Raw genomic sequence first — 21445 nt, 5'->3', positions numbered from 1 at the left:
CTCTTGTTTTCTCGATAATTATAATGATCATTAATGCATAATTTGTAGATAATTGCGATGAGGAAAGAGAAGATTATAGAATTTGTTCTGCAAGAAGAACCTCTTATTGTAATACAAAACAAGTTTCTTGTAACTTATATACGGTATCATTATCTTAACTCATTTATTCGACTTTTTAATTTCGTGAAAATGTAAAAGAAACTTGTTAATTTAATAAAATTTCATGGAGAGAAGATGAATACTTTCGAAAACTTGTTAATTTTGTGTTTAAGAATAAGTAAATATATATTATACACTTATTTATTTGTAAACTTGTTAAGTTTGTGTTTAAGAATAAGTAAACAAATTAGACAGACTATCTATTTTATCCATTTACCTCTCTAAATTTCTCGCGTTTGTCGTAGCGGTCGTAGTGCCATGCGAATCCTTTTGTCAACATGATTTCTTATACCATTAAACCATAGGTTCTTTTTATTCTTAGCGAGACAAATGATTATGAGAGAAAATATTAAATGCTAAACTACCTGAACAAAAACTCTATTTGCGTATACATCAACAACTTCTCTTTCATAGGGATCTCTGTCGTATACTGTGAGTTCTAATATTTTCTCGCTAACAATTTTTGTTAGCTCATCCTTTGCTTCTTTCCAAAATGTCATCCCTAACTCAGAAGCAACTATGCCCCTGTTCCTTTTCATGTCAAACTCTTAATTTGTTTGTAATATATTACATAGTTTTTTTATGAACACGAGCGAAAAAATCTTTACCTTAGCCTGAATTTTAACCTCTTACCAAAGTGTTGAATACAATCCAAAGTAGAGATAAAATATAAATAGAAGTGAAAGTAAAACTTTAATAAAAAGTGAATTCAAATCCGTTTTGTAAAATAAGGTGACTCAAAACTCTCTTAATTTGTTTGTAATATATTACATAGTTTTTTTATGAACACGAGCGAAAAAATCTTTACCTTAGCCTGAATTTTAACCTCTTACCAAAGTGTTGAATACAATCCAAAGTAGAGATAAAATATAAATAGAAGTGAAAGTAAAACTTTAATAAAAAGTGAATTCAAATCCGTTTTGTAAAATAAGGTGACTCAAAACTGTTTTAGTAAATAGATATAAATTTTACAAGTTTAAAATTCTAAATACGAAAAATAATCTGCTCTCAAATATAAAAAGAGTAAAGTCTTATCCCAATTTTACTTTATTCTCTTAAAATCCCAATTCATGTTACTCTTTCGAAACCATGCGATATCGGAAGAAAAGAAGGAGAAGGAGAAAGCTAGCTAGAGCTTAACCCAAATACGGTAAGGCTTTGCATGATCATATGGATTACTCTTGTTTTCTCGATAATTATACTGATCAGTAATACATAATTTGTAGATAAATGCGATGAGGAAAGAGAAGATTATAGAACTTGTTCTGCAAGAATAACCTCTTATTGTAATACAAAACAAGTTTCTTGTAACTTATACAGAGTATCATTAACTCGACTTTTTAATTTCGCGAAAATGTAAAAGAAACTTGTTAATTTGATGAAATTTCATTGAGAGAAGATGAATACTTTCGAACACTTGTTTAGTTTGTGTTTAAAAATAAGTAAATATATATTTACACTTAATTGTTTGTAAACTTGTTAAGTTTGTGTTTAAGAATAAGTAAACAAATTAGACAGACTATCTATTTTATCCATTTACCTCTCTAAATTTCTTGTATTTGTCGTAGTGGTTGTAGTGCCACGCGAAACCTCTCGTCAACATGAATTCTTATATCATTAAACTATATGTTCTTTTTATTCTTAGCGAGACAAATGATTATGAGAGAAAATATTAAATGCTAAACTACCTGAACATAAACTACATTTGCGTATACATCGACAACCTCTCTTTCATAGGTTCTTTGTCGTATATGTTTTTTGGTTAATTCAAAGATATTTATCTTGCCAAGAGTGGCTGGTGCAACTGGTAAGTGGATATGCGTAAAGAGTGCTCCACCCCAGGTTCGAACCCCACCCTTGGCAAATCACATATTATCAAAAAAAAGATATTTATCTTATATACGTTTTTTTAATATGTTAGAAAAAATACATTGTTTCTATGATATTTTTGATATATTGATTTATCTGAAAATATTAAACTAGATTTCACGGAATCTATAGCGGAGCCGAATACTCTCTAAGTGATGGTTTACACTGTATTACAATCATGTACTTTTTGAATAATTTTTTTTAATTGTATTATTTGAGATAATTAATAAAAATTAATTAAATATGATATATTGATAATAGAGATCTCAACTTTACATGAATAAAAGGTTTCTCTTGAGTACTCTAAAAACCATATGATCTCGAAATTGTTTCGGTTAATATGGTGATCGTGCATTCTATTCATTTGTAATACTGAAATGATATCCAAAGATGAAAAAAAAAAGTTGTATTGATATCATTTGTTAGCAATAGAATATATTTTTTAAATCTTTTTTGAGGAACGGTGAAATCATATACGATTATATAATCTTGTTTCCTTTTTATTAAGATTTTAGTGAGATGTGTAAAAGTAATCATTTGAAGTCACATATAAAATTACAAGGATCCTAAAACAAAGTGTGAAAAAATATATATAAAGTCCATCTAATTTAATAATATATGATTGTATTCAAAACTTATTTAAAATTTATTGAAAATATTTTAAATAAAATTAAGAATATCATTTGTAAAGAAACTAGTGAAAAAAAATTACAAACAAAAGTGAAGTATGAAAACTGAATTCAAATCTAATTTTAAAAAAGGAACCGAATCAAACCTAATATAAAAAATAAATAGATATGAATTTTATAAAATTAAAAAGTCTGAATAATAAAAATAATCTAATCCAACTATAACTGAAATCTGAAGTAAATTTATGTGAAAATATATCTAAGAGAATTGAAAAAACAAAGAGAAATGATAAGACCGTGATAGAAAAATAAAAACTAAAAAATTGGACAATGAATAATAAAAAATAAAATTATGTCCTTACGTGACTCAAAGCCAACTTGAACATCCTCTGCAAGTCCCTTATTAATTAAAAGAAAAAAAACAGAAAAAAATACAAAATTTGAAAAGAGAAAAACAGCAAGACCAAAAATAAAAATGAAAAAAAAAAGAACAACAGAAGAAAGAACCACAAGATTTGATTCATGAAGTCTTAAAAAAAGCTGCAATCAATCTTTGTGGTTCAAGCAAGCCAGTCCCCATCCATTCCTTCAATCTCTCCAATTTCCATACTGTAATTATCACCAAAAAAATTACTTAATTAAAAATCAACGCATCACAAATTACTACCGTTTTGATTAAACATAAGATGCATATTTGGTAGAATAACAATCATTTGGAATCAATAAAGAGGGTACGAACAAAAATATGTTAATAATAAGTAGGTCCAATTCTATGTAAGAACAGAAATATTATTGCCACAGAACTATAATTCCAATTAGAAATACCCATTAAAAGAAAAGTCACATCCTTATATATTATTGTTTATTATTAAAAGAAGACGAAGAAGAATAAGAAAAGAGAGGCATATGGCATTAGACACCGTTCGGACAGTTGAGAGAAATAGGATAAGGACAGTGTGTTTCTAGATGTCGGAGAGAGATTATTGTCATTGGACCGAAATCATGCAAACTCTATGTGGATCCTTCTCAAACCACGTATTTCCTTGATCGTCTAATGCATAATTTAATCCGTAATTCACACAACCACATAAAAAAAAGTAGTTTCTGGGTTCTGCAACAATCACTGAAGCTCATGCAGCAGCAGGTTTCAGACAACGACGAGAAACCGCCGCCATTTTTGCCGGCGCTAATCTCGGAGGAGGAGCTAAGGAACGATACCCAGATGCAAATTTTTATGATTTATGTAATAATTCGAGACCGAGATCGAGAGATCGGATGAATTTTTTGTTCTTACCAGGACAAAGCAGGATCGTCAGGCGAAGAGTAATCGCTGAGATAAGGTTCCTCTGTTGGGTTCAACCAAGAGGGGAACTCCATGACGTCGCCGAATGGTCGGCAGACGTCATCATCGATCTCCGGCTTCATCTCCGGCGGCTCCACCGTCTTCATAAACTCGAACCACCAAGCTGACGTCACCAGGTTGACCGTGTCGTTCCACTCGATCTGGTGCTTCTCCCCGATCGATCTCATCCTCGCCATCTCTTCCTCGTCCACCGTCTGGTGAAAACCGGCGTCTCCTCCTCCTCCTCCGGCGACGGCGGCAGTGGAGGACGACGACGGAGGAGGTGGAGAGGAGGAGGGCGGTGAAGAAAAGATTGGTGGGTTGTTGTTGATGCTGACGCTGTTGCTGTTGTTGGTGCAAATCGATGATGACGATGATGGCGAGGTTTGGATTATGTCGTTGAAATCTTGGAAATTGAGGTTTAGGCCTAAGGGTTGATTAGGGAGGACGAAATTGAGAGGTGGGTTCGTCGTCGGAATCTGCCATGGAAATGGATCAGGAGGTTGCGGGGGAGGAGGAGGATGGACACAGTACGGAAACGGGTCCATAACACACTCAGAGCTCGGTCTTGGTCTCGATTCTCCCTCACTCAGCAACAGCGTCTGCGTCTGCGTCTGCGTCTGTTGACGCTGACGCTGCTTCATGGCGGCGCGGTGCTGTTTCAGAGCGGTGACGATCTCTCGCCGCGCCTCCGCCATGTTCAGTAGCCGCTCCTGGTACGGACGGCTGGTGTGCAAGCGCCTCCTCACCTGCTTCTTCTGCGTCTGCGGTTGCATATGCGTTTTGCCGGTAGATTTCTTAGAATTCTCGGTGGTTTTCTCTCGAGGGTTCATGGCGGAATCGCTGTCTTTGGTTCTTGAAGAAGCAAGTTGCTTCACTAGGGTTCTGATATAAGTACCTGAGATTCTTGATTCTTGCTTCTCGTTGCTGATAGTTACCATTTCTCTGTGAAGGAATCTCTTCAAGAACAGTGATGATGATGATGATGTTGGGTTTGATTCATATTCTTTTTTTGCGTTTAATTAGGGTTTTTGCTCTTGAATGATGTTTTTTTTTTTCCAGATAAGTAAAGAGAACTGGTCGATGATGATGATGCAGGGGGACGAAGCAAAGGCTCGTGGGTTATATAAATACTCTGCCATTACTTCACTTTAATTTTTATTTTTAAAAACCATTTTTTTATATAAATATTTTTCCATTTTCGGCAAATTACAAATGTTTCCATTTTCATTAACCTTTGTTGTAAATGTGTCAGTTTGGTGGTATCTTATAAATTACTATAATACCCTTTGTCTATGCTCAAGGAGATTAAATAATGGAGTTTAAACAATTTTTTTGCGCAAAAGTTTTTTTTCTGGATATTTTATTTGGAATGGTTCGAATACTTTTCAAAAAGGGGATTGTGAAACAATTTTTTTTTCTAATTTTGCATGTTTATGTACATCATCAACGATACCAAAATATTGATATTTATAAATTTTGAAAATTTAGAAAAAAATATTTCGAATTCCATATTTTCCCCTTAATCTTGTACCTATCCCTAAAAGGTTCTAGTAAAATCATCAAAACCTTCTCCTTATCCAATAAAAAAAATGATGGTCTCTTAGTCTCATTTTAATTAGCTTGTGATTTTTTTTTTGTTTGGAGTGGACAAAAAAAATATTAAAAATTGAAGTAATTCAAGGGAAGGGTATTTTGGGATTAAAAAATAATCCATGTATGACTATTCTGGTGCCTTTGTCTGCAAGTACAGTGGGACCTGCCTACGTGAATAATAATTATAATAATATCTAATAAACCCACCAATTTATTTCTTTTTTATTTATTTTGGACTGACAGAAGAATCTCTAATCTTTTTTTTTTTTTTTTGTTATAGCCGTAAGCTCTTTGTGCAATGAATATTCTTCTTAGTAATAGAAACCTCCGTTATAAACTCAACGATTGAAATGTGTTCAGTTATTTTTTTAATAATATTCAGCCAAATGATTAGATTGTCCGCAAAATCTTAAGCATAGTTTAAAAAAAAAATACATATTTGAAGCAGTGATGATAACAATATAGACAATTTATATATGTTATAGTAGAATTTATATATTTTTTATATTTTTATCAGAGTTAGTATTTTTATTTATATCATTAAACTAAGATTTATCATCTCTATATATTATACACTAAATTTTGTATGACAAAAGATCTCAATAGCATTTTATTTAAATATTGATTATAATGTCACAAGTTGTTTTCCAACGATATATTGTAATAAATTTCCTATATTCTCTGGCTATTATATATGCATTAGACATAAGGTAGAGAGTTGACCTATTGTCTACAATATTTAATGGTAGTTGTTTTCCATTTTCTAAACATCTTTACGTTATTTCTATGTTTTGAGTTTATATATTCGAATTGACGATCGTTGAATGATGTTTGAGTGATGTGTTATTGGAATGGGCTTAGCGTATAACAAGTATATTCTTATTAGATATGTACATATATAGGTATTATAATAACTAATCATGATCCATGCAAAACTAAACTATATCCACACATGCATCTATACACACACACACACATATATATATATACGTGTGTATATACATATGTAGAAATGTAGTTTTGTGCAATACAAAGAATCGTGTGATATAAGAGAGAGAGAGAGAGAGAGAGAGAGAGAGAGAGAGAGAGAGTTGCAATGATAGCATCATGCAGTTTCCGTTGAGAAGGCAATTTGGGATATGGAAAATGATGTGTGAGAGAGAGAGAGAGACTTGAATTCCAAAGAAACCCCGAATTTGGACTCATTTTCTCCACTCTCCCTGCTTGCCTGCGGACACAATTCCTCCATACCCATTATTATTATTATTAACTATATATATATATATATATATTAATATATTAATATATATATATATATATGTAAAAGAGTCATTTTCACATTGCTATATCAATATATATATGTGTGTGTGTGTGTGTTTCTTACCCAAACAGGAAGTAACAGAGACAGAGGCATGGCTTCTGTTTTCCCTTCTCTCTTTGTTTTTTTTTCCTCTCTTCAGCAGAGTTTTCAGACACAAACAGTGAATGTGAAAAAATAATTTCTAACGAAACTTATCTCTGCACTATTAAATACGAAAATATCACTTAAAAAGCTTTTTTCATTTAATTTTTTTCTTTTATTTTGACTGTAAATACATTCATCTATCTATATATATATATATGGCTAACTCGATTTATTATGTAAGAGAGATCATTAGCTATTTGGATTTCGACGATATTTATTCGGATTCAATTGATTAGTTGGACCGAATATTTAAATAATCCCGCTATTAATTAATTATAAAATCCCCATTCGCGTTGGGATTTATTTTCAAATTAAAATATAAGAGACAAATTAACCTAAAACTTTGTTTTGTTATTACCGTGGTGGAAAAAAATATATCAGAAAATAAAACTGCGATATGAATAGTTTGTATTACGCTGTAACTGTTTGCTGTGTGGGTTATAAGATAAGGTTTAGCCATAATAAATATTTTATTTTTATTTTATTTTTTTCCAATATGCTGACACTTTATGATCACTTGTAGGAAGTGTTGTGTGCATGGGGAGCAAGTGTATTGATTTTCACCTTTCATATATTATGAATTGATCTTCTTTTATTTTTGCAACTTAATAATAAAATAAAATAATTGTCGAGTCAAATCACATTTGGATTATAAAAGCGTAACAATCATTAAGGGATTCGAGACATGCATTGACACTAACATACGACCAACATAAAAACACATCATTTAAAAGTTATATTTTTCAAATAAAATATATACCCTTTTTTATATGTAATTTACCCTAAAAATATCAGATAGTTTTTTTATAAGAAAATATTGGAAAGCTAACTAAGTAAATTACCATGCATCTACAAATATGGAATATATAGATGAGCATGGAAATCAGTTCTATTTTTATATGAGAAAAAAAAATAAAAAATAAACATCCCATCTTTATTTTTTTTTAACAATTGTGTGGTAACGAGAATATTACCCAAAAATATATATTGAGGAAATGGAGACTGAAAGTTCCAAAATTCAAATTGCACGATTTCCAATTATTAGTGTTGACATTATTTGCTTTTTTTGACACCATAAGATAAATAATGGAAACGTTTTCAACATTCATCTTACTGTTTGATTATATATATATATATAATCTATAACCATTCCGTCCACCATATATATATAATATGATTGCTAAAAATAATTGAACATCCAACGTTTGTAACCATATCATATGGAGAGGAACGAAACGTCTTCAAAATGCAACATGTGGTTTGATACCAAAAGGCTAACCGCTACAATAAAACCATAACCACCTACAGATACACATGGTTGAATAAAGTATACGAAATATCCAAAATTCGTTGCATGAGTATTTTGGTTGGAATCCATACAATTGAATTGGATTTAATCGATTAATACATAATTATGTTTGAATATATTTTGTGTTTGAAAATTGATTGAATATAATTTTTTTAAGTAAAATTAATAAAAATTGAATGGAATATAAAATAAACTGGAAAATTAAGAAACTAAATTTTTTATACCAAAATAATATATTTTTAATAAAAACTTAATTCTCCTAATAAAATACCAAAACAATGCTCATTCACAACCATCGCTCCACGACCATCCAACACAAAAATTTTATTATGCATTTTTTTACAATTTTTTAATTCTATTTCTAGAAACAACAATGGATATTAATAGTTATGTCATAATATTTTAAATAAAAAAAGGGGCAACGATTAATAAAGAGGGTGGTCATGCGAGTCAATAACTACTGCGGAAAAGATAAAGATGAACTTCTCCGCCTTCTTCCATTTTAGTTACGTTTTTTACATTTATTTATTTTTAAAATTTCAGACGTCTAATATGGCGATGGACTTCATGTCCCATAGTCATATATTTAGGCGGTCCTCATGGACCACCTTCTGAATTTACATTGACTCCTATATTCACATTTTGTGTTTAAAAGATTTTAGTGAAAAATTTTATATATAAAACTATTGGATAAAAAAAGTTATGTTCGAATCTATTGTTTTATAATATTCCCGTTTAATTAGATAACATTACTATAATTAATAGGATAATATTATACATTTGCATGGTTAGAATTGTCCGCGTTCACTTTACAAGTCTAAGGTTTTAATTCTAAACCCAACGTTCTTTTTTTCGAACTAAATATATATATAATTTTATATAATAATTAAAAATTCGAATTTTAAAAATACCCAAACAAAACATAACCTAAACAACCAAATATATATGCATGCATGTATGTATGTATGTATGTATGTATGTATGTATGTATGTATGTATGTATGTATGTATGTATGTATGTATGTATGTATGTATGTATGAGTAAATGGGAGGAAGATTTATGAACTTTCAAAGTTAACTTGGTCCAATATGGTACTCAAAAGTGATACAAGAAAGAAAAATCAAAATCAACATTTTGAAAATACAACATAGTTAAACTATAAGATGTGTTGAACGTACGTTGCCGTCTTTGGATGAACCCATGACGTATCGTTCGTTTTTTAATTAAAATATTTATGTAATAAATAAATATTCGAAATGTAGGAAGTTTCTCCGAAACAAATAGATTTACTTCGAAAATAGATAAATAAAATAAATAATAAAGCGAAAGATAAAACAGATAAAGACGAGAGATGTGAAATGGATAAAGGTTCATATGCTACATAAATACATTTTCAGTTTTATTTCATTTTCATATATTTTTTTTCTCAGAGAACCCACCAATTCCACCAATCTCAGACTTCTGCGTTGGATTCCGTTCACACTAACGCCAAAGTTATAATTTCGTTCAGATTCTAATTATTAAATTTTTGTATGAATATCTAAGTTTTTCTATATTACGTTTACACTGATTCATCGGTTTTAATTATAATATTATAATTGTATAAGTGCTAAAAAATGTCTTGCATATTAAATTGTATACTATTTTTGAAAATATCTCTATAATTAACTATTAGCAAATAAAATTGATATCCTAGATTTAAATTATTTTTGATGCAACAATATATTGATTTATAATTTTAAAATTTGAAAAATATGAGTTTTGTAAAATAATTTCTTTTCGTTCGTTTTTAACGTATTTTCATGTTCACTACATCGTTAATTGGTATAAAAAAATTCAAAAGCAATTTGTTTTAAGTAAAATGTAATTTATATATACTTAAAAATATGATTATATCCGTTTCAGTTTTAAATATCGAATTCCACTCTGCGGCACGAGTTTTGGTATGCCGTAACATGTGTATGAGTTCGGTAAATTTAAACAACTTGGTTGCAAAAAAAAAAGTCCGGTTAAAATCTTATTATAATTAAATAGAATCATAATAAATATATCGTTACTCAAGATTAAAATCTTTAGATTAGGTAAAAGTAGATCGGTCTCTATTCCTCTACCTAGATATTGGACCGTCTTAATTGGGTAGTTACTGTTCGGGGGTAAGATTGGAGTGAAAACAAATTACGGGGGTAAAAAAGCAAACATATGGGTGAGTGGGACCCACATGAGGGACGTGAAGCGACGCGTCACAATCGAACGGCCATCGTCCACTTGCGGAGGTCCCCTGAGACAAGTGGCTGCCACGTGGGCCGACCCTTTAAGATCCAATCAGAGCCTAACTGCCACGTGAGCCTTTCGCCACCTCATCCGCGTTTCCCACCGCCGTAAAAGTGATTTCATTTATTATTCCGACCTCTCTCTCAAATAAAAATAAAAAATATTATAAGAAATCGATATGATATAATCTCTAAATTGGAATATTTATTTTTTGACGGTAAGAATTTAATCGTAAGATTAACTGTAAAGCGTCCGTCGTCGGATTTACCTACGGTAAAAAAAATTAACTCTCAGACGTGAGATAAAGAAATATGGAAATGTCGGTGATAATTGGACATATAAAATTAAATAAATTTGGATCAGGGTTAAGTTCGTCTTCCATGCCATTCGTCTTGTCCCTCGATTTCAATCTTTTGCATTCGTCGATCAGATTACGGATATTTGATACGTATTTAATTTGATCGAGATATTTAAATTTATTTATTCGTTCTGTTGTTATTAATTTATGTAAATGATTTTAAGGTTGTGATTAAAAATATCCGAACTAAAACTTTTTTTATAAAGTTTTTTTTTGATAATTTTTCATCATTCAAATACCCCATAAAATTGAATATTTTAAATTTATTTCCTTTCCAAACCGACCGTTTATTTCTGACTTGTTTGATTTAAAGTAAAAATAAAATGAAAATAACTCGCATGTTTTACAAAAAAAATACAAATAAAACTTTTAATGGATGTGCGTGGGGGGGGGGAGAGAGATTTATAAAGCCAATTAAATTTTGGAATTGAAAATGGAAATGGGCAGTGGTACAAACTACAAAGCACAGAGAGAGATTCATTATAAACCCTAATTTATATTTATGATATAAGTAGGAAAAAAATACACGTTAATTTCAAAAGTTTGAATTAATATCAATCTTTATAATAGAGAAAGGAGTCGTCCCTTTCCGTAATAAGTGGGGGATCATCGACACTGTCATCTTCCTCATCCATCTGCCACCAACAACATCAGTAGATATATATACATATATATATATATATATATATGTTTATGAGTAAATAAGATAATTAATAAATATCCTATTTATCATCTCTATATTCATTTTTTTTATTTCTTTTCAAGTGTTGTTTTTATTTATTTGTGTTTTTAGGTTTTTTTTGGTAAAAGCTTTTGATTTTGATGATAATATTTATTTCGTCATTATTCTTTGGTTCTTGAAGCTTTTTCGTAACGGACGAAGAATCTCAACACACTTTATAACGGATCAAGATGTCACCATTAAGTTTCGATACTAAAGATAGAATTGGACCGACGTATTCAAACTGCATCTCGTCTAAAAAACCAAAATAAAACAATTGGAAATTAGAACATTTTCTGAATTCAGAAAAAAAAATATAAAACCATCGAAACAAACTTTGAAATAAAAATAAATTTAATTTTTTTCTCTAAAATTTTCAACATCTGAAAAGTAAAACAATGAGGCCGAAACCGATATCTACGTCTTTCATGATGCCACCAACATCAGTAGATATATATATATACATATATATATATATATATATATATATGTTTATGAGTAAATAAGATAATTAATAAATATCCTATTTCATCTCTAAATTCATTTTTTTTAATTTCTTTTCAAGTGTTATTTTTATTTATGTATTTTTTAGGTTTTTTTTTGGGTAAATATGTTTTTTTATAAGTAAAATTTTGATTACTAAACTATAAGGGCCGAAAAATATCATTGGTTATTTATGAACGTCTAATTACTTTTGTAATGTATTATTTCGTATATTATGATTATTTTTTATGATAACAAAATGGTCAAGATGGCATTTCATTGTGTAATAATATGAACAACAGAGAAAATGTTGTTTACATTGAATTAGGTATTATATAATTAGATTCTATTTGGTTTTATATATTTAAGTTAAAATAATCATCTAAATAAGTAAACAATGAATTTGTGATATGTATTTAAATCGCTCGTTTTGTTATATATGATTTTTGTCAAAATGACTTTCGGCAGTGAGGCCTTGAAATACCCAATGGGCCCTTTCACTTACCCAAACCCCACAAAGGGGGAAAACAACAAAAAAGGTCAAAAGCGTCAAACAATAGTCAAAATTTAGTCATCGTTTCGTTTCCACATTTTTTTTCTGTTGCCTTTTCTTCCCCAGAAAGCCATAACGACCTCAGTCCCCGCTCTCTTCTTCGTCTTCTCCATTCTTCAGCGCGCAGATCATGTCTTCGAAAGATCATCCAGACGAAGAAAAATCTGTGGAGCCATCTGATATGGCCGTTGATGCGGTAAAGCTCTTTTTCCTTCTTGCAATGGTTTTGTTTCTCCGATCGCTGGAGCTGTTTCGTCGTAGCTATTTCTGTTCAGGAATTTTTCGAGTTTAATCGCTGACCTTAGTTCGTTTCGTCTCTGGTTGATCACGTCCAATGCTCGGCTTTTGATTTTTGGATTTTCTGAACTGATCTTGTTGCTTATATTTTCTTCGTGATGTTTGGTTCTCGAATGTTTTTTACGTAATCGTTGGTGATAGAGGCTGAGAAATGGCTGATTATTCATCTGATTTCGCCATCCCAGTTTTTGCTTTTAGGTTTAGTGGTCTTTGACGATCTGACGCACGCCTTATTGCTGTCATATTTTGTGGAATGTGTTTGATAAAGATTCTGCTCTTTGGACTCTCGTTACCTGTTTCCGTTCTGGTTTATCGACTGTAGCAGGTCGACGACATTGCAGATACTGAAATGTTACAACCTACTGCGGAGTTTGGGGGTCTGCAATTAACAGAAGGTAAACTCTGCTTACATGATAAGTACATGGATTTCACCTGATAACTATTTTCCTCGTTACCTTTCAGATGAATTGCAACCTGAAACTTCCGGAGCTGCAAATCAGACAGTCATTTACAACTGGGAGATTAGAAATTTTAGTCAGCTGGGTCCAGAGAAGGTCAAGTCGGAGTCGTTTTCAGCTGGCGATGTGAAATGGTGATTGTAGCAAATCTTTTATTATCTGATATCGATGGAAAATGGTTTACTGTCTTCATATACTTTGTTGTTTTCAGGAAAATTCTTCTATTCCCTAAAGGGGATGGAACAGACCACTTGTCTCTGTATCTGGAATCTGAAAATACAAAGAGATTTCGATGTTTAGATTTTCGACTGACTGTGATCAATCAAATTGCCATCCTTAGATCGGCGGTGCGAGGTAGTTAATTACTTTTCTCTATGGTTTCTCTGTATGCGATCTACGAAGCAAATCATTACTGTATATTCATATAAGTGTACATTTCTTGCTCCTATATATGCCATTTTTATCAGAGTCCATGAACCAGAGAGAAAATGGCCCACTTAAATCATTGATAATTGCTTTGCTGGAGCTCTCTGTTTCAGTATCTGGGTTCAATATGAAGAGCTAAATTCTGATTTTTTTGGCCATACTTGATTGCTAAATGTAAGAAAAGAATTTTCCATACATCTGATAAGTTTGTTTGTAATAAATAATGGTCTAGTTCGTTTGCTCCCTGGCGGCTCTCAAGCAAATCATTTACTTTCAAAGATTTTAGGAACTTATATTTGCTGTTGAATATCACAAGTTGTTCTAGTTTGTCTGTGGTTTTCATGCAATCAATTTGTCCCTTTTTTTAAACTAATCCTCATCTCTTTGATATACTACTGTTGATGAATATTCCTTTTGAAATCTATCACTAAGTTTGTGTTTGTATAACTTTTTCTGCTTCACAGAATTAATAGGCGAAACCATTAGAGATAGATGCTTGGGTTTCAAATGCTTTATGCCTCTCGGTGCACTGCTTGATCCCGCACGAGATTTTCTTGTGGATGACATTCTGAAAGTCAAAGCAGAGGTCGTTAGCTGCAAAAAAGAAGAAGATTCTTGTGACATGGAAAAGGAGAATGGTTGTGAGGAGAACGAGGTAAATTCGGGTCATGCAACAAAGGAGGATCCTGATGAGAGGATCAAGAAAGGAGGAGGAATAAATGACTCAGGAAAGGATTCTGGGTATCTGGGTATGGGGAATCTAGGAGCTGAGCATCATGATAAGAAAAAGAATAGCAGCTATCTGGGAATCAAGAATCAGGGAGTTACTTGTTATATGAACTCTGTCATCCAAACTCTCTATCACATTCCTTCTTTTAGAAAGGTCGGATATATTCATAAGGTCTTTTCCTTTCTAAATCCTTAACTTGTTTTTTAAATGCTAATGTTTCTTGTCCAACTCAGGCTGTATATAAAATTCCCACGACAAAAGATGAGAAGCCGTCGGAAAGCACCCCACTTGCATTGCAGAGATTATTTTACAATCTACAGTTTGGTAAAACCTACGCTTGTACTATGGAGCTAGCGAAATCTTTTGGATCAAGATGGCAATCTTTTATGATGCAAGACGTAAGCGAGTTTCGCAGATTCTTGTCTTCACAACTTAAAGAGAACATGAAGGTTCACTACTTGAAACTGGGTTCTACATGGTTTCAGCTAATGCATAACATAAATTAGTTTCTTACACTTTTAATGTAAATATAGAGGAGATCACGCAATGTCCTAGAAGAGCTGTTCGAAGTGCGCTACCTGGAAGCCATAGAATGTCTTTTTGTGGACTATAAATCAACAACACTGGGCAAAGCTTACGGTGTTCTGTTTCTGACTTGTAATAAGTGTTAAATGTCTTACTATTTCACCATCTGTGACTTGCTAATATAATTACATCTGATCATGACAGAGCTCATTCTTCCTGTTAAAGATAGTTCTGGGGTTTATGCTACCTTTGATGATATGGTGAGGCCTCAGCCACTTGATGTGAAGTATCAGGCAGGAACCTTGTTTGGAAGGCAGGTACGTTAGAAATTCACTTCCACCACCTGAACTGTTGATTGTTTGTCTTGGTCTTGGTGGTAGCATTTTTGGTGAAAGTAGTGAGGTGCATATAGGAATTCGCCTAATAACCAATGTGGTAGCACTAGTGTGTTCCACTTAAATGAGTTTCAAAGAGGCTTAAGATCAGCTTCCCACCTCTGGATATAATTAAAACGTGTTATTCATCAGTTTCTTAACTATTGAGATAAATCTGTCATTTTTACAGGAAGCTCAAAGAATTATGAAGTTCACTCATTTACCTCCTGTTCTCCAACTTGAATTAAAGCGGTTTACTCACGGTGAAAACGGAAATACACATAAGGTAAGATAAACATGGTGATTGTCTTGTGGATTCAAATAAATGTGTGTGTGATATACACACACACACATACCTGAATTTGTCTAGTTGGGACAGAAGTTTGAGGTGCAGTTTAATGCTTCAAATGACTTCAATACTGAGGGTGGTGCTTCTTTCATCATGTAGATTAATGACTACTATGAGTTCCCTTTAGAACTTGACCTTGATCGATGTGATGGCAACTATCTTGCACCTGAAGCGGACAAGAATATTCACAATCGTTACATACTTCACAGGTAATTTGATTCAGTTACTACGCTTCCTGGATGTCCTAGTGAGACTATCTTTGCAATTCGATTGCCAAATGACTTAGGTATTGTTTATATGAAAAACACATACAAGACTTCTAGATGTGTTCCCCCTCTCTCTTAATGAATAGTATATTTGATTGAATTTCTTATACCTATACTACCATCTTGATTTCTTGTCTCTGTGTTGCTTATATTGGCGATACAGTGATATTTGGAACTTTAAAAATACTGACGAAGATAGTTTGTTTCAGCGTTTTGGCTCACATTGGTGATATGAATGTTGGACACTATTATGCATTTATCAGACCTACACTCTGTGATGAATGGTACAAATGGTTCCTAATACCTCTTGTTCTATACTGTTCATCGTCTTTGATAAGTCTACAATCTGTATTTGGTGTGGGAATATCACATACAAAAATGTAACAATCTTGTTAGGTACAAGTTTAATGATGAAACTGTAACTAAAGAAGATGGCCGGAACGCAATAGAGGGCCTATTTGGTGGCAATAACAAGGTATTCTCCACTTCTTGTAATCTTACACTCATCTCCTTGTTCTTCGGCACTTAATGCTGATGTGTTCTAATTGTGTGATCTATAGGGAATTACAGTAGCAAATGCTTATATGCTCGTGTATGTTCGTGAGGATGATAAGGATAAAGTAATGTGCAGTGTGGGTAAGGAGGATATCCGTCAGCATCTAGAGGTAACTTCTCTGAACATAAACTAGTTTCAAATTCCATATCAGAATATTTGGATCAAAACTCAAAGAGGAATAGGTTCTAGGTTAATATCTTTGAGACAGTTTATTTTCTCGACGAATGTCGTCAGACTTTCTGATTCTGTTATTACCCTAACTGGAAATTGCTTTGGCGGAGCACTAAAATGGAAAATTGGATTCTGTTTTCCAGGACAGATTTTTGGAAGAACAGACTAAAGCTAACCGGGTAGCAAAACAATTAGATTATGAAGATCAAGTAGAGGTGAGGATTAGAATCAAGACCTAGACTAAAGCCTCTCGACTTATCTTTCCTAAACTGCTGCCTAGAGGTGATATCCTTTCTTAAGATTTTTTTTGTACGATAGGCTGTGCACTTCCGATCTGTAGCAGAATCTCGAGATGAATTTACTCTATATTTGTAAGTTTAAAGTGTTTCCTATCCTTCTCTAAAAAATTTACTTCTGTTTTATGACTATTAATCTGATTGGTGTTTTATTGCTCATGAATGCAAAGGAGCCTTTCTCTTTCATACGATGCTGTTGTCGGAAGAGTTGCTCAGTATCTTGGGGTGGATGATCATTCTAAAATCCAGCTAACGTGTCACGACGTTCACACTCAGAAACCTAATTTTGATCCTATTCGGCCAAGCATTGCATTTAATCTACATAAAATGCTGCACCTCAGCAATGAGGTAAATCATGTATGTATAGCCACCACTGGTTCAGTCCCAGAGTGAACTGCAGAAAAAACATATCTCTGGTGCAATCATTTCTTGTCTTCATTTTGACAGTTTTCGAATATTCTTTATTACAAATTGCTGGCTGTCCCTTCGGAAGAAGCCGAAGGCTTCAAAACACTCATAATAAAGTTTCACCTTCCTGCTATAATGGATAAAGTGAGTAATATACTGATCATATTTTAGTGCTTCAGTTACATTGCAGCCAATTTCGGTTTGGAATTATGACTGGGTTATATAGGTTGAATGTCAGGTAGAGCCACATACCATGAGCATGCGAAAATCGGGCACTGTCAATGATTTGCTCGCCGATCTGAAATCCATGGTAATTAGCGAATAATTCACTTCATGTAAGCGTTTTTGCTATAAATCATTGCTTTGTTCATCTTACTGTAACTGTTTTCTATATTTCTGATAACAGGTCGATTTGTCTTGTCCGGAAGCAAAGCTTCGGATGTTCGAAGTTTTCTGCCACAAAATTTACAAGGTTTACATCTCAATTAACTTGTCTTCCTATTCCATTTTCTATTTTTTCACAGCTTGGTGGTGATATGTGCCATGTAGGTTTTCTCTCCCGAGGAAAAGATTGCTGACATAAACGACCAGTATATGACACTCCGAGCAGAAGAGGTGTTATTCCGTCACTCTTAAACTGAAGTTGTCGAAACATTTGGTTAGTCGTTGTGGTAACATGGAAGTTGTAGATTTCTCTCAAAGTTTGGACACTTGCCATTTCATGACACAGGTTTCAGAAGAAGAGCAGAACCTTGGTCCAAAGGATCGCCTGATTCGTGTATACAACTTTAAGGATGCAAAGGTAACATATTCTTCTTATGCCCAAGAATGCCTCGAGTTCATAATTTCTCAATTCTCTAAGAGTTACTGTAGTAGTAATTCTCACTGCTACTATACACACTGTGTTTTTTTTCCGCAGCAAGTAAAGGTGTTTGGAGACCCCTTTCTCTTGGCGATTCACGAAGAAGAAAGATTCGCAGACATCAAACCACGATTGAAGAAGAAAGCAGCTGTATCAGATCCAGTATTTGCCAAAGTATGTTATATCCTTCCTTCTCTAGGTTTTTAGTAGATCCAAAGGTTCAAAGAAAGATTTATTTGATTTGAACCATATGCATATCTACATGAGCTTATAAAAATCGATTACACTGGCTTGGACTCAGTGGAAATTCGCGTTCCTTGGACTCGGTAACCCAGAATATCTCGACGATTCCGACGTTCTTATCCGCTACTTTGAGGTCAGTAGTTAAAATTCTTTGCCTGTCTTCATCTCCTCTTGTGGCGATGTCTTAAGTCATGCCGTCTATATCAATATCCTTCTTTCGATGCAGCAAGAGGAGAAGGATACTTCAGTTGCCTGGCAACCGTTTCTCGGAATACATCACCCTGACGATTCCTCAATGGATGTTGATTAACCGGTGAGAACCCTTCAAAGGCTCTGGTTTATGTCTCGCAACTACCGGAAAAAAACAGTTCACGACTCCATCTATGATCTTTTTCGCAGAATTCGGAGCACTCTCTAGTACGAGGATTCGGAATCACAATCTATGTGAGTTTTTAAGCGTTTCGTTAAAAACTTTTCAGAGGTTCTGATTACTACAAATTTTATCACGCCATGGAAAAGCATCACAGTTAGTTACTAGACTAGACTAGTCAAAGACTGCTTTTCAGCAAGAATGTTTACAACTTTTGGTGGGTTTTTGATGATTAGCGTTTTAACACAGTGAAAAAAGAGACGGGTTTTCTCTATTTTCTTTAAATATTAAAGTTTTAAAAAATGTGGAAAGCACGAGGGGTAAAAAGGTCATTTTTACTCCAGATCCTCCCCCCCCCCCCAAAACCGTTTTGTCTCCTCCACTCCACGTGTTTGTGGTTTGTGGGTGTCTGTCGTCGATTCCCCTCTCCAGTTTTCTTCTGTATCAGAATGGCCACTCGATCTCTTCCTTCTCTTCTGCAACTTCAAGTGCAAATCCAGTCTTCTCCATCCTCTTTAAATTCAGGGCCATCGTTTAATTTTCTCACCCTTCCCCACAAGAACCCCAAAAGGAGGAGACAGCCACCAAAGGGTTTTCAGAGATCGGCTAATTTGATCGTACACCCCACCAATTCCCTTCTCTTCCTTGGCCGGTTCGACGGCTCTATCATCAACACCCAAACTTTTATCGTCACCTTCAGTCTCTTCGCTGCTATTGCCCTCTCTCTCTCCCTCGGCCTCAAGGTGATCATTTTCTTTCTATATATATATATATGTATGTATGTATGTATGTGTCGGCAGTAGTGAAATCAAATTCGTTCACAAAGACGTTTAGGAATGTGTATGGTATCATTATCCCATGGTAATCATTCAATTCAGTAGTATCACGGGGCCTCCGGTCCGGAATTCGGATGTGAAATCGAAACGTTAGTATTTTGTTTTGCTGAACTATCAACTATGTAATCAAGAAAATGTTGGGTTGAGCTTTTGTGGATTTAAAAATAAAATAAAATAAAAAAAGACGAATTAAAGTCTGGAAGTTGTGTCGCCTGGGTGGTGCTTATCCACTTGGTGTTCTTTCCGTTAGATGAAATAGACCACAGTTTGGTTATCTAAACAAGCAATGGTGTTGAAACAAGCTTTCTAATCGTAAACTCGTCCGGAAGAGAGAGAGAGAGAGAGAGAGAGAGAGAGAGACTAGTTTTTTGTTCAGCTCAATACACACGTGTGAGATAGATACAAGCGGGCGAATCTTCATATACTAACTGCATATATAACTACACTGTATATGTATGCATATATACCCTGATCCGATATACTATGCCATTGCTTTGTCCTTGCTCTGATGGTTATCTTGCTCTTTTCTTTTCCGTCAGGGTGACCCTGTTCCCTGTGAGAGTTGCGGCGGAAATGGTAAAAATTCCTCCATATAATTCAGTCCTTCCATTCCTTCATCCGTCTCTTTAGCATTTATATGTTACAGTTTGCAGACGATGATTGAACCTTAACCTTATATTCATACATCGGATAGCTTTAGCCCCATGGGATTTTGAACCAACAGTCCATAGTCTGTGTGTGTTTGTGAATAGACAAAAACAATATCTCCTTCATCAGTTCCCTAAAGATTCAATAGTCTTCCTGCTTTGTTAAGACAGTCTCTGAAACAGAATTAATTATCTCTATCTCCCAATCTTCTTCGTATCGAACTACTAAGCCTAACTGCTCGAATGCATTATGTCTTGTCCCCGGGAAAGAAATTTTATGCATTCTTCTCGTGCTATGACTTTCGGAAATCTCACCGATATGCACAAACTTGATATGTGTGTGTGTGTATGTATGATGTTAGTAGGCATGTAAGATGACTGAACCCTCAACAAGTCGAAAAACTGATGTAATATTTCTGAGTGTCGTTATACGTATATATATATATACATGCATGTAGGCGGAACGAAGTGCGTTTTCTGCCAAGACGGGAAGATGAAGATGGAATCCGGCGTCGTAAACTGCAGAGTCTGCAAAGGTTCAGGTAAAATATACCACCATTCTCCTCTCTCTATATATATACACACACAACTGTTCCATATATATACATATGAATATGTATGTATGTATGCATGTATGTATTGGTTTTTTGTGGTGTAGGTTTGATATTCTGCAAGAAGTGTGGAGGTTCCGGTTACTCTCGCCGTCTATAAGGTTCCCTCAAGTCATTGAAGGTCTCTTTTAACTATTAATCTCCTTTTAGTTTCTCTCTTTTTTTACAGCTGAAACACCATTTACTTATATATATATATATATATATATATATATATGTGTCTTTATTTATATACATCCATTATTTACCCCCATTTTGATCTAT

At 33.5% G+C, this 21445-nt stretch overlaps 2 protein-coding genes across 4 annotated transcripts; one reads left to right on the top strand and one right to left on the bottom strand.

Annotated features, from left to right (window-relative positions):
- Window positions 1–2973: 2973 nt before the first annotated feature.
- Window positions 2974–5261, bottom strand: LOC104810950. The gene is made up of 2 exons (XM_010537443.2): window positions 3952–5261; window positions 2974–3266 (listed from the first exon to the last, which is right to left on the bottom strand). The coding sequence occupies exons 1-2, from the start codon at window positions 4938–4940 to the stop codon at window positions 3218–3220; spliced, it is 1038 nt and encodes a 345-aa protein (XP_010535745.1). The 5' UTR covers window positions 4941–5261; the 3' UTR covers window positions 2974–3217.
- Window positions 5262–12824: 7563 nt separating this feature from the next.
- LOC104810946 (ubiquitin carboxyl-terminal hydrolase 12-like) lies at window positions 12825–21082 on the top strand. 3 transcript variants are annotated; one of them, XM_010537437.1, is made up of 27 exons: window positions 12825–12952; window positions 13379–13448; window positions 13516–13645; window positions 13723–13865; window positions 14402–14820; window positions 14901–15116; window positions 15201–15306; window positions 15397–15509; window positions 15757–15852; window positions 16015–16124; window positions 16391–16465; window positions 16578–16656; window positions 16742–16846; window positions 17052–17123; window positions 17227–17279; window positions 17375–17561; window positions 17652–17756; window positions 17839–17922; window positions 18019–18084; window positions 18162–18227; window positions 18343–18414; window positions 18532–18648; window positions 18776–18850; window positions 18944–19030; window positions 19117–19161; window positions 20463–20499; window positions 21029–21082. In XM_010537437.1, the coding sequence occupies exons 1-24, from the start codon at window positions 12887–12889 to the stop codon at window positions 19025–19027; spliced, it is 2709 nt and encodes a 902-aa protein (XP_010535739.1). In that variant the 5' UTR covers window positions 12825–12886; the 3' UTR covers window positions 19028–19030; window positions 19117–19161; window positions 20463–20499; window positions 21029–21082. The 3 variants fall into 3 exon arrangements, with proteins under 3 accessions (XP_010535739.1, XP_010535740.1, XP_010535738.1); XM_010537438.1 differs by having other exon boundaries at window positions 13376–13448; window positions 17375–17552; XM_010537436.1 differs by having other exon boundaries at window positions 13376–13448.
- Window positions 21083–21445: the final 363 nt, after the last annotated feature.

This window comes from Tarenaya hassleriana, unplaced genomic scaffold (genome assembly GCF_000463585.1).
Source record: "Tarenaya hassleriana unplaced genomic scaffold, ASM46358v1 Cleome19, whole genome shotgun sequence".
In the NCBI taxonomy this organism is placed as follows: domain Eukaryota; kingdom Viridiplantae; phylum Streptophyta; class Magnoliopsida; order Brassicales; family Cleomaceae; genus Tarenaya; species Tarenaya hassleriana.
This window is presented reverse-complemented; position numbering and strand designations above follow the sequence as displayed.

Bases quoted from the DNA above. Each gene is read 5' to 3' on its own strand.
- LOC104810950 (XM_010537443.2), bottom strand. From the start codon at position 4,940: ATGGTAACTATCAGCAACGAGAAGCAAGAATCAAGAATCTCAGGTACT. The intron at 3,267-3,951 runs GTAAGAACAAAA...TGATAATTACAG, and splicing joins GACGATCCTGCTTTGTCCTG to TATGGAAATTGGAGAGATTG.
- LOC104810946 (XM_010537436.1), top strand. From the start codon at position 12,887: ATGTCTTCGAAAGATCATCCAGACGAAGAAAAATCTGTGGAGCCATCT. The intron at 13,449-13,515 runs GTAAACTCTGCT...GTTACCTTTCAG, and splicing joins GGGTCTGCAATTAACAGAAG to ATGAATTGCAACCTGAAACT. The intron at 17,124-17,226 runs GTGAGGATTAGA...TTTGTACGATAG, and splicing joins ATTATGAAGATCAAGTAGAG to GCTGTGCACTTCCGATCTGT.